This window comes from Leptonotus elevatus, chromosome 7 (genome assembly GCF_054856555.1).
Source record: "Leptonotus elevatus isolate MCC_2025b chromosome 7, RoL_Lele_1.0, whole genome shotgun sequence".
Lineage (NCBI taxonomy): Eukaryota > Metazoa > Chordata > Actinopteri > Syngnathiformes > Syngnathidae > Leptonotus > Leptonotus elevatus.
Window position 1 is genome coordinate 18100006 of NC_141245.1, and position 13397 is coordinate 18113402.

The 13397-nt window shown below is 41.5% G+C and overlaps 1 protein-coding gene across 1 annotated transcript in view; it reads left to right on the forward strand.

Annotated features, from left to right (window-relative positions):
* Nucleotides 1–13397, forward strand: part of cux1b (cut-like homeobox 1b) — an 89505-nt gene that overhangs the window by 56274 nt on the left and 19834 nt on the right. The window contains exons 9-14 of the mRNA XM_086080023.1: nucleotides 7830–7878; nucleotides 9457–9564; nucleotides 11226–11414; nucleotides 11519–11577; nucleotides 12748–12790; nucleotides 12952–13048. Of these exons, the coding sequence (XP_085936149.1) occupies nucleotides 7830–7878; nucleotides 9457–9564; nucleotides 11226–11414; nucleotides 11519–11577; nucleotides 12748–12790; nucleotides 12952–13048 (545 nt within the window). The remainder of the gene's footprint in view (nucleotides 1–7829; nucleotides 7879–9456; nucleotides 9565–11225; nucleotides 11415–11518; nucleotides 11578–12747; nucleotides 12791–12951; nucleotides 13049–13397) is intronic.

Sequence of the window (13397 nt, forward strand, 5' to 3'; positions counted from 1 at the left end):
TGATGCGTTTTGCAGCCACAGCATTTCCTTGTCGTGTATTTGTGTCAGAGTTGCTCCCCGGCATGCACTGCAATCCCTAAACTTACTGAAACATGATCTGGAGGGGGAGGGGGGGGGGGTGATGGCTGCGAGCACAGATGTGAACACAAATATCTAAATCAGTTAGAATTTGGCATGGTGATCAAAAACTGGATTTATTGAAAGAGTGTGATTTTAATTTGATCATCTCATGTCCCCAATCCTGTATTTTTAGATGATTTCAAAAGGGGTGGAGGGATGAGGTTTGAAGCGTAATAACATTAGCAGAGTCCACATACTTGGAAATGCTACAGTATACCAACAACTGACCTTGAGGAACATTGTTTACCTCCTCGGTTTCCCTTTTTTGCTCATGTTTTGGTACACAAGGTGAATGAATAGTTGACCGAAAAATAAGGTTTTCAAACATTTATTGAGCGGCAGTATACAAGTGACTCGCCACCCTAATGCCGATTGTGCCAAGGCAGCGGATCTTCATTCATTCTTCATACGCCATAAACTTGCTCCAATGTACGCTTAACCTAGCCATCCCTATTATGAAAAATGTATATAGATTTATTTATTTTTTTACTTATTATTAAAGGTGCGGCGAGTTTCCAGGGTCAGAAGCATCTCTTAGTGAACCTAAAATGTAAATAATTAGTTCCCTTCAGTTATCACTTGTGTAATTCCGGTGCCACTTTTTGGCTTCCGATGCTAGTACCGCACCATTTGAATGAATACTTCTTTCTTTTTTTTTATTTATTTATTCTAAAGAACTGCATACCCACTAGGGGGGTTAGAAAAAAATAGATTCGGCAATATATCGCGATATTACAGCGTGCAATTGTCGAATCGATTCGATATGTGGCCGAATCGATTTTCAAACATACATTTTTTATGGGAATATTCAACAAAACGTCTTACTTAGGGTTAGGATTCACACATTAAGCATGGAGAAATGTTATATTAATGGAACATTAAGCCTTAATATTTTATTTCAGTGCTGTTCAAACATGAAACTGTTTGTTAAATGCAGTAGCTCAATTATAAGCCTGAATTATATTTTCATACAAATCTTACGGTGTTACATGTACAAGTTTACTGATTAGTTTTTTTCTAAATTTGAGTTAAAAAATTTTTTTTGCAATAATCAATTTAGAGATTTTTATCGGGATTAATCGGTATCGAATCGTGACCTATGAATCGTGATACGAATTGAATCGCCAGGTACGAGGCAATTCACACCCCTTTCATGTAAAATCATTACTATCTTGGTCAGGCACTGCTTAAAAAGAATTGTAAAACAGGAAATGCATGCATTGAACACCTGTGAGTGTGCGCTGCGTTCAAATTTCTATACTAGTATCGGTAAATGGCATTAGCCCGTTATTTGTTAGTGCTCACCGATACCGATGTCAGCATTTTAATGCAGTATCGGGGTTCCTCCTGATACTGGTATCGGTATTCGCACAACACTAGTTATCAGCATTTCAGCAGTCTTTCATCGGCCGTATGAATTATTATTTTTTTTTTTTAAAGGCTGATGCCAATCGTCGGTCATCAAAATGCTGAATATCATTGCTGTTAATCGGTCTATCCCGATATAGCATTTTTCCTTAAAACTGCATGAAATGATCTGTTTCTACTCTAATTTCTAGTTCCTGATTGTAAAACGGCCATAAGAGCGAGAACACAGATGCCTTGAAGTAAGGCCAGGTATTGGCCTGATACCAATATCTGGTATCGGTCTCACCCATTCCTAATAAGAATCCTAATGAGATTATTTTTCAAAATCGTTCAGCCCCACTCCTCACCTCATTGTCATAGTATTTTAAAACACATCTGCAAAGACCTCTCCCACTTTCTGTCAGTCCTAGTCTGACCTTTTTTCCGGTAAAATAATAATATTATATATATCAAAAATCTGTACATAAGAACCAAAGCATTGTCTGTATATACAACATCTATTGATGAACTCTACATTCCCCTTATCGCCAACCACAGTATTTTCATGACACATCTGCACAGACATTTCAAGCATCTTGCAAAAAAGAAAAGGAAAAAAAAAAGGCTTGTGATTCATGGAGGTTGTGACTGATGAGAGACCTGTGAGATCAGGTTAACTCCAATACTTGAGAAGCGACAATCCATCAGTATCGATCTTTCTAGCGGTGGCGAAGATGAAAACAGAAGCTTTTGCTTGTCAGCACTCCACTCTGCGAAGTGGCGTTTTGACATTCACGCTGCCACGCTCCCTTGGGCGAGCAAGTAGAAGTTGTCCATTCAAAACGGCACAAATCGGCGCCAGAAATGTCAGAGTTATTCAGTGACAATGGAAAAACGCCAGAAGATTACCTATAAAATGCTCTAATTGTTTCTGAATCCACTCAATGCATAAAACAGCGGATTATAAACGAAGCTTTTCAGGGTTCCCCCCCCCCCCACCCCCACCTTGGCCCAAATTCACCGTGCCTGTCCATTAAGAGAGTTGTTAAATTGACTGGCTGTTACAAACAGATCGATTCAACTTCCCTCATCCTCGCGCTACTTTTCTCCCCTCCCTTTTACTTCTCCCTCACTCAAACACTATCTTTTATCTGTTTATGAGAGGAAAGTCCACAGGAAGATTGCACAGTGCAATGGTGCCAATCAATACCTTCCATAGACTATCTGCAGTCACCCCTTTGCATTTTACTTCGCCCGCAGCCAGATTGCACTCTTTCACTCATTTCTTTACATTTTCCGTCCTGCTTTTTGCCTCTTTTATGTGGCAAGAAAACACATTTTGTGTCGAAGGCCCTATTTGCCTGCATCGGCTAATAAACACATGCCTGCCCACATCCCTACGCACGCTCATGTACACATTCAAACACACGCACGCACGCTCGCTCGCTCGTGAGCCCGAGGCAGTCAGGGTCCTTGACTATGTGGCGTGCTGTGATCTGAAATTTTAATGCAACGCTTTAAAGCACACACAAACCCTCTCTAACCCCGCACCCTCCCAGTCCTTGGAGTCCCCCCCCCCCCCCCCCCCGTTTACTGCTTGGCTGAGCAAATCGCCAGTGTTTGGCAGAACACAACTTTTAACCCTTTGACTGCTTCACAGTTTGCCCCCCCCCCCCCCCCAAAAAAGCGTACATACATTACGTTTTCACACCAGCGGCGTTTGCATCCGTACGCACACGCACGCTTGCGCTGAACTTGCTGCTAAGGAGGCCATTGCGTGACAAATCTGCCATCCTCTTGGTGCATTTGGGTAATCTGCCTTTTAAAACACACACACACACACACGTTCTGAGAATTTGTTGGGTCGCCGTGCTGGGGACTGTGTGAGCTCCAGCAGGAAGCAGGCCTGCAGATGTAGAGTAGCCCCCTTCTCTGTGTTAGCTCTTTGAGGGTCTGCCTGGCCGCGTTTTACCCGTTTAGTCACTATTAAAGATTAATGATATATTGATCCACAGCCCTGCAGGGTGTTGTGCGTGTATGGCCGTGCACATGTGTGGTTTATTCTGCCCGTAAAGGCTTGAGGGTCCATTTGAGGAGGAACAAAATTGGAGGTGATTAGGGAGCACTTTGTACATATTTCCTGTTTGCATATCAAATACACACACACACACACACACACACACACACACACACACACACACACACACACACACACACACACACACACACACACACACACACACACACACACACACACAGTACTGTACTATGAAGTGGGCCAAAAGGTACACACACTGTCACACTCTCACAAACAGCTTCCTTTTAAGCCTCCTTGAAATCCCCAAGGTAACACACTGTGAAAATGCAATGTGGAGAAGGCTACAGGAAGAAAAGGGAATGGAGTGATGAAAGCTGCAGGGCAAAAAAAAGAAGAAGGAAAAAGCAAGCCGGGGTCTGGAGGCTACTGCAAGGAAGAAGGGATCAGAGTGTGATAGAGGAGGGAAATGAAAATCTAAATCGGGGAATATCCTGCTGGCACCGAGGACACGGGCTGAAGGGGGTGGGGGGGGGGGGCAAATAGATTGGGAAAGTGGAGGAGTAAAAGGAGAGCGGCAGACATACAGTAGGGTGGGAGAGAGGGAGAGATGAAAAGGCCTGTCTGTAATGGAGGAAGTACAGTAACAGCTTAAAGCCAAAGTTGACCCAAAACATTTCTTTACAATATGTTCTATGCAGCACCACGAGTGTAAAAACGACATTTGGATTAATATCACATTGTGGAATATGAGTTAAGCAGCAAAATCCACCTGTTTTATCCATCTCAGGTGGCGGCCATTTTGTCTTGTACTGCCACCATCGACTGAAAATGACACATTTGCTCAGAGCTCAGATGACTAATCACGGCTCACCTGTTTTTTAAAGCTGAGCCGTGATTGGTTGTTGGCACAGCCCTGAGCAACTGTAATGTCATTTTCAGTCGACAGCAAGTGACAAAATGGCCGCCCAGGTGTATTTTGCTGTACTCATATTCACTGATCTGAATAAATAACTGGATAGCCCATACACACCTGTGCAAGCCGTTGAAGCAACAGGGCGGCCATCTTGCTCCTCCCATCTCGTGAAAAGACTACTGTATAAACTATACGGTACACTACAGATTAGACATATACAGCTCGTAGGCAGTTAGTATAGGGCCGGAGGTGGGTTGGGGGGTTTGTGGCAGAGTGGTCACTCTTTTTTAACAAGTAAAAATAAATAAATAAGTGGACGGTATGTGCTGCTTTGAAGACCCCCTTTTTATGTTATCGCTCAGTTCCTTAGACCCCAATATTAGATTTGGCAGCGGCATCTTTTGTTGAATTACAGTTATAATTCTTTAATATACAAGTTTCCTCCTGTAAACATCATTAAGCATATAATTTATACATGTATTTAAGGCAAATTGTAAAATGTCTGCAGTCCTCTTGTTTATGTTTAGCAAATTTAAAACATCATAAATCATGCTGTTTCTACTAAGTACTGTATCCAATGTTCTCCAATTTCAACGTTTCTTGGGAGGAGCAATATGGTGGCTGCACGGCTTCAAAAGTCTTGGCCTATCGGGTATCCAGTCATATATTCTGATCAGTGCTCATATTCCTCAAGTACAATATTAGTCAGAATGTCGTTTTCAGACAAGTGTTTTTGGGTTGACTTCCCCTTTAAAAGATCTGAGCCAAATGTTACAAAAAGCCTGCACATGTTGGTGTGCACTTTAAATGTGCTCTATAGTGCCTCTACGTGGCTGCTTTGTCTCAAATGTGCGCTTCATAAATCTTCACCTTATAAAGAAACCCTCATCCTCATTTCCAACGTTTCGGGTGCAAGCATGCGTCGCTCACGGACAGTCGCTCCCCTTCCCTCGTCCGCCCGCCCGACCGACTGTCAGAATACGCAGAAAATCCTTTCCCTGTGATCTGCTTTGGCCCTCAGCCTCGAGCTTTGCCTTTATAATTCCCAAATAAAGCCAAATCCAAAGGTTATTTAAGAAGACTTTGTGCATCTGTACTTTGATTAAATGATCACATTTGGAGCGCGCGCCTGGTGTATTTGGGTTGCATTACGATATCCATAAACGCTCTCCATTACAAGCTTTTCTGGCTTGTTGGCGCTCTGACCTCACATTTGTGCGCGTGACAACGCGTAGGCCGCTCGCGCGCGCACACTATAGCTTAAGACAGGATAAAAGCTGGTGAGATAGTGAACTATTATGTTGCCTAAATGCACACTAGATGCTTTTAACTCTTAGGGAAAGAATAAAAGTGGAGAGTGAAAAAGCTCTCCTACCATCATCTGACTTTTATTAATTTTTTTTCCTGCATTGCCGTTGGCACATTGTTGACCTAATATCAACTTTGTCTGTTTTGTTAAACACGTTCAAATCAGTAGTTCGAAAGCCTATGGGACATAACACTGTTTCTCATAGTGTGACACACAAACACAAAAGCTGCGTGGGTCTTTGGCTTCGCGATCAAAAGACCGCAGCGCATAAATGGTTGCACGGCAGTTCTGGCATGCTGTTTACTTCTTTGTGCTCGACGCTGCTGATGCAATGGAAGCAGTGGGCACAGACTCAGGCTTGTACTACAATTAAGCCTGTATTTTGACTTAATGATTTTTTTATGAATGAGTTTACGTAAAGGGAGAATGATGTTTTCGTGGTTAGCATTAGGAGCCGATGTTAGCCTTTTTATAAGCTATATATATATATATTTGCTCATATTTCTCTCTGTTATGAAGTTAGATTAATACTAAAGGATTGTAAAGCCGTCAAATGGTCTGCCTGTAATTCATAACTTAATTGTTGTGAGTGTGAAGGGACCGAAAAGGAAGTTATTTTATGCACAATATTTTTTTTAAATTAATCGTCCAATTAGTCGGTTATCGGATGTTTATTCTACAAAATAGTGGAATCGGAATCAGCCTCAAACAATTCCATTGCGGTCGAGCCCGAGTTAACTTGTCTGCCTCAGAGTTCTAAGGTTTAGGGTTCGAATCACTGTTCTTTTGTACTTGCGTTCTCTTCACGTTAGGTTAATTTGAATGTTAGGTGTGACTATGGGAGTATAAAATGCTTGTTTTGTTTGTCTGACATTCGGTCCAGGGTTTACCCTACCTTTCACCCCTCGTCAGCTGGGATCGGCTCCAGCTCACCTGTGAACCCTAAAAATGACCTTTTTCCCCTCAATTGTTGCACTAATAAAGGTTATCTTTTCTTATCTTAATGAGGGAAAAAATGCATTGAAGAATGAAGATTCTGTTAAACTGTTAATAATTAAAACAAATAAATAAAACGGCCGCTTGTTTTTAATGTTTTAAGTTGTGCAAAATACAAAACTATTCATACTCTTTCTCCATATATCCATATCCAACATTCTACATTTGTACATACTTCTAGAAGATCCCTTAAAATATGATAACGGAAAATAATCATGTTACTGTAGCTGGCGGCAGGGTTTCCCCCAGTGCTTTATTGGTCTGGCGGCCCGCCAGACTTTTCTTGCCCCCCATTTTTTAAGAATTTATTTATTTATTTTGTTGTCTTGTTTTATGACGAAGTGACATCAAAGCCCTCAAGAACAGCCTAAATCGGTGATTCTCAAGGTGTGGTACCACCTAGTGGTGCGTTGGCTCCCTCTAGTGCCACCCAAAAGAATCACTGATTGAAATTTTCAAAATGAGTATGTTAATGACTATTTAGTCTATTCAAAGTTTGTCCGATCATAGGAAACCCCCTTCCCCCATGCCCTTATATTACATCGGACATCTTCAATCTTTAAATACAAAGTAAAAGTCATCTATGCATGTCAATCACAACAAAAGATTATGACTTTTTTCCAAATTGACAATAAAGAGGCCGCATTAGAGACATCCTGCTGTCTGACCTCTCGCAAGTGAGAGGTGAAGCGTGGCCTCCATGCAGACCATTAGTCAGACACAATCTCACAGCTTCATAACAGATTAGTCTGCTGTATTAGGACTTAGAGCTCTATTAATGTTATCCCTCTGTTTTAGTGTGGCCGCGGTTTAAGCGTAGCTTACATGTGCACATAGAAACACACACTTAACTACATGCATACACGCACACATACAAGCTGCTCGGGTTATGGAGTTCACAATCAGTGGATTAAGGTGAAATTTAGACAGTAACTTAATGGACGCGGCACTGGCATTGTGTAAATGTGAGTTCACCGGCACGTTAGGAGTTTTTTTTTTATTTATTTTTTTATCTGCGTGTGTTTGTGCATGTGTGTCGTCTCATTGAACGCGTCACATCCGCTGTTGTGGTTTGGCTGTGTGTAGTAACTGAATGTCTTCTTCAGGGCCGACGAGATTGAGATGGTGATGACAGACCTTGAAAGAGCCAATCAGGTAAACACAATGACCCTCAAATGAATGGCATTGCAGTACTTTATTTAACTTTTAATTGTTTTCCATTCAAGGAGAACAAAAATGCATCCACTCCTCATAAAAAAACTTAGGGATATTCAACTTTCAGGGTAAATTTTAAAATGACTGTAAAATGCACTATAGTCTTTGTAGGTTAATTTATTTCTATCATCTCTTAACTCTTGAATGCACATATGTAACAGTTTTTTTTTCTCATATTTTTTGCAAAGGCAAAATTTACAATGGGGTATGAACCGGTATGTTTTTCTTAGTCTGACTTACATTTGATTGATATTCTCCAACCTTGTTTAATTGACAATGTTATATTAAATGGCCTTTTCTGTTCAACACAATGGATCAATCAGCATCCAATAAGTACAATCACAATATTATCAACACCTAAGCCTAGTCTTGCCTGTCGATTGATTTCCATCCTTCATTGTCAAATGAAGCTTCACAGTGAAAATGTGTTTCATAGCAGGTTATATTTACTGCATTGCTTTTGTAAAGGCTCTTGTTTGTTTTTAATTTATTACAACGCCACTAACCCCATCCAGCTGAAACAGGCCCCTTAGCACGCCCTCTGCCCTTGTGCTGTAAATATTCCCGTGGTATCTGTTAATGTCATTGTTGTTAACTTTCATTATTAGCCCACGAGTATGATTTGTGGCTAAAGGGTTAGCATGGGCATGTAATGTTAATATTAGCCTAAAGGTTAGCACTCTCGACGATAATGCCGCACGCGCGCGCACACACACACCAACGTGCACCATTCACACTTCTCATTTGAGGTTTACTGAGGATGACAGCATGGCCTCCAGCTCAGCCACAGACTTTTTTTATACACTTTTATAAGGAGAAAATGGAAAACAGCATTTTGCTCTGGCGATGAGGCAGTCCGGCTCCCCGCCCTGTCAATAGCGCCTCCCAATGTGGTTGCAATTAGGAACGCCGTGGAATCGGCCGCCTGTAACCCCTAATGATGGCGTGTTTACCCCGTGTTACTGATGATTCCCGACTGGAGCATGGCAGTTTGGCCGTAAAAACAGGCAGCGGGTGTCATCTCAATTTTCCCAGCCAATGTAATATTTCACTTTATTGAACCGAAGGAAAAACCCTTCCTCCCTGTGGTGTAAATGTGTTTACGCTGGAAGGAATTGGACTTTGTCGCCGCACAGACTGGAAGACATATTGAAATCTGATGATTTTTAATTCTGCTGATTTGATTTGAGGGAAAAACGGTGTTTAGAATAAATTGTTGCATCAGCAATATTAGCTTTGCTGACACCACCCGCCATGAAATTGTAGCCCCAAACCAAATTAATATTATGTTAAGTTAGTGACATGCCAGTGCCATGCAACATCAGTCGCCTCTCTCATGAGTCCACACGTGTTAACATTTTTTAGTGTTCCTCAGGGCTAGCAGAAAAACCGCGAGTGGTTTGAGAAAATGTGTACACAAAGACGAAGATAACACATTAATTCAGATTTGCGCTGCATAAACACGAGATTAATCGTGTTTGACCGTAAAAACTGCGTCTTTTCTTCTCCTCCTTGCAGCGAGCTGAGGTGGCGCAAAGAGAAGCTGAGTCACTGCGGGAGCAGCTGTCCTTGAATAACCAATCCCAGCAGGCCGGCAGCCCCACCGACAAGGCCGACCCCGACACGGTAACGCCCTTTCGCCTCCTCGCTGATTTACCACGCGGCTGACAGAGACGTATCGAAGAACTAGAGATCAGCTCGGCCTTTTGCTTCAGAGGCGGTCGTCCGATCACAGCGGCCCTTAATTGATTACCGTTGTCATCGGTCTCCAAGGTCGTTGACTAAATGAACTCGAGGACTGTTTGACGAGTTGCTGGCCTCATTACTGGTTGTGAAGTGTGTCTGAGAGCTGCTCAGATGTAGCACAGAAAGACCTTGGCTTTACGGGGCACAGTCAAATAATCCCAAAAAGTAAAGATCAGACACATATACTGTATAGTAGACCAGGAGTGCAATATTAAGTTGCGGTATAATGTATGAATGTGTATGAATAGTTTACTGGTGAACAAAATGTACAGAGAGAATAGCCTTTTCATCGAAACCTGGTGCGTCACCTTAAATTTAGAAAGTGTTGTCTTCTTGTAGTCCCCAGCTCCATGCAGCTTTAGGACGCGTTCCTTTTTTCTTTTTTTTTTTTGCTAGATAGAATTGCTCAACAAATCAAGATGCAATCAAAACAGCAAAAGACCCAGAATTGAACCCTGCGGAGCACCACTCGTTCCATTATACATGTGAATTCACATTGCTCATATTGTCCGAGCACTTCTTTTTTTGCTGGTCATTGACAACAGTCAAAAGTCAACTACAGTACTGAGCGCACCGATTCAATCCAACCCAGGCTACCTTTGGAACCACATTCCAAATTATTATGCAAATTATGTTGTTCTCTGATTTTTATAGTCTATGTAAATGGCACTAATAATTAATTAAATACTGAATTTTCAAGTTATCAACTGTTAGAGAATAATTTAAAACCTTTTAAACAAGCCTATGTGAAAACGTAATTTAACATGTTCAGATGTTTTTGATTGAAATAGCTTTTCATTTTCCACACTTTAAAATGTCTTGAAATATTGCTGTATATAATAATTTACAACTGTGCACTTCAACTTACAAAAAAAAAAATACTATTGTCATTGGGTGGTTTGTTTAAAAGAATAAAAAATTAAAATATACTGAGTGCCATTTGCAGGGACTATTTATAAAAAATCTGAGGAAAACATTCTTAATAATTTGGAATGCATTTGTAACATATATATATATATATATATGCAACTAAAAAGCAAAGCGTGGAAGAGTTCTGTCGCAGAAATACATAAGTGCAGTCAATGAATGGATCCAACAGCCTCTCAAATATCCACACTCTTTCTTTCTCTCGCCCATTTCCTCTCTTTGTATTATTATAATGTAGCAGCAGCAGCCAGGGCAATTTGCTTCTTCCTTGACAGTCATGCCATGTTGTTGTGGTTCAATAAAAATGTATAGTATATGTGGCCCCAAGCCTGGGGAAAAATGGGGGGGGGGGGTTGTATCAGGAAGGGGATCCGGTGTAAAAACTAAGCCTAACGAGTCATGCGTGTGACTTGCTGTAGCAACCAATGACAGGGAAAAGCTGAAAAGCTGAAAGTCACTTCTTTATATGCGGCGCCTTCAAATGTTGTTTCCCATTAAAAACATTAACGGTCGTAGCTTTTCTATTGCAAGGTTTGATTTTTCCACGATTGTCCAGTTTAGTTACATTCGACTTGCTGTCAGCTAAAAATGCTGTCATGGTTCCTGGCTTGCAGGAGCAGGCTGTGGAGGTGGCATCCAACTCCAGTCTGGAGGCGGAGCTCAGGGCCAAAGAAAGGGAGAGCGCACAGCTGGTGGAGGACGTCCAGAGACTGCAGGCCAGCCTGACCAAACTCCGAGAGACTACCAGCACCCAGATCACACAGCTGGAGGAACAGCTCAGCAGCAAGACCACCGTTCTCAAGGTACCCCGAGGAAAATTTGGATTTTAGAGGGCGAGATTCTAGGTGTCTGCTATGAAACTTGCTGTGTTGGCCTCAGCACTTTTTACATCTTTTGTCATCCACAGGAGCTGGAGGAGAAACTTGAGAAACAGGCAGATTACGAGGAGGTGAAGAAGGAGTTGGGGTAAGAATCTCGAACTATTTATCGCATGGATTGATGTCGGTGGTGCAAAATAGGGCTGGACAAATAATCGTGATTTAAATTTTGACTTCTCTTGGTCTTAAAATGTTATAATCGTAGAAAAAGCACAAAGTTCAATTGTAATTTTCTTCTGTCATTTTAAGTGTGTACTTCATGCATGCATGGCATCACACTGCCCCTAAGAGGCCGTCATGTGCAGAAACAGTTGGTATTTGTTTTTATAGTTTATAATATTTTTTTAAATTGCTATTATTTTTATATATTCTTATTCTGCTTTCTAACTAATTTATTTTCTTATTGTCCTTTCAAGTTAATCTTTGTCTATCCAAATATCCGAGACTTTTTCTTGTCATACCAACATACATGAAATTTTACACATGACATGGCTTAAGATCAAATAAATATGATGAAGAGATTAAGGTAAAGGAATAATCATTTTATTAATCGTGATTTCAATCTCAATCAAAATAATGGTTATTATTTTTTCCATAATCGTCCAATATTCCACCGTGAGCTACTTTTAGAAAAGCAAAACAGCAGCGAGCTACTCATGTTTCACAACATTTAATTTATAGCCAAATTTATGTTATAATGCCTTTACTTCAAACAGCAAATCAACAGTGGTCATAAAATGCAAATGTTGGCATATTTATAAAAAAATAAAAAAATAATTATACCAAAATTATGCTGAATATGCATGCGCAACATCTCGAAACAATTGTCAATTAAATAAATGCTCGTTCCTGGTTGGCTGCTTCCTCGAGCCAGGAGGCAAGCTACTATCAGTGTTATATGCAAATTTCGCTGTGCCAACGCACGCTCCTGATTGGTTGGCTGTTTCCGCGGGCGTGTTCGGATTTGGAGTCCTGTGTCTTGTCTACATATTGGCTGTGCGAACGCCCGCTACTGATTGGTTGGCTGTTTTCACGCTCGTTCCTGGTTGGCGGCTTCCTCGAGGGTCAGTCTTGAATGTTGTGTTGACAAACAGCAACGGAAAATTTCAGATTCAAAATCTCTCCGCGAGCTACTCAAATGACGCCGCGTGCTGGGCGGAGAAGCCCGCCCGAGTAAGATTGTCCTCGCGTATTGTGAAATTGTTCATTTTTGCATTGTTGTGTGTAGTATTAAAATACGCTTTGTCTCTGTCCTCAGCATTCTGAAGTCGGTCGAGTTTGGAACATCAGACTCCGTGCAGGTAAAAGTATCTCGTAATGACATTACTCCCTTGGTCCTTGTTCCATAATTAGGACATAAAATTATTTGATAATTGAACTAGTAATTATGAGCTTTTCAATTGGGAATTGTAAGGTTTTTTTCTCCTTCTTTTTACTTCATCCTGGTCTCTCTTGTCATCAGGATTCATCCAAACCTTTGGAGGTGCTGCTGCTGGAGAGGAACCGAAGTCTTCAATCGGAGAGCGCCGCTCTGCGCATAGCCAACGCCGAGCTCAGTGGTAAGTTTAAGAAGGTCTCGGCCCACCTTTACAGTCATGGCGGAGACTTGGGGGGCTGCGGGTAAGGCTGTGCACATGCACCGATGCGTGGAAATAAGCGCATCTTGCTTCTTTTTCTCTGAGAATACATAAGACAAGGTTTTGTTTTCAAACATGCCATACAAATGAGTATTTATTGAGCCCACGCACAAAACAAAGACATCTCCAGCGAGTTTATTCACCAGTAGGTCAACCTTAAGAGCGATAAAGTTGCGCAACACCAAAAATGAGGACACTGTACTATGGCCCCTCCCTTGCATCAGGACCACCGCAACAGTGTTTATGGGTTTGAAATGTCATAGCTTTAGGC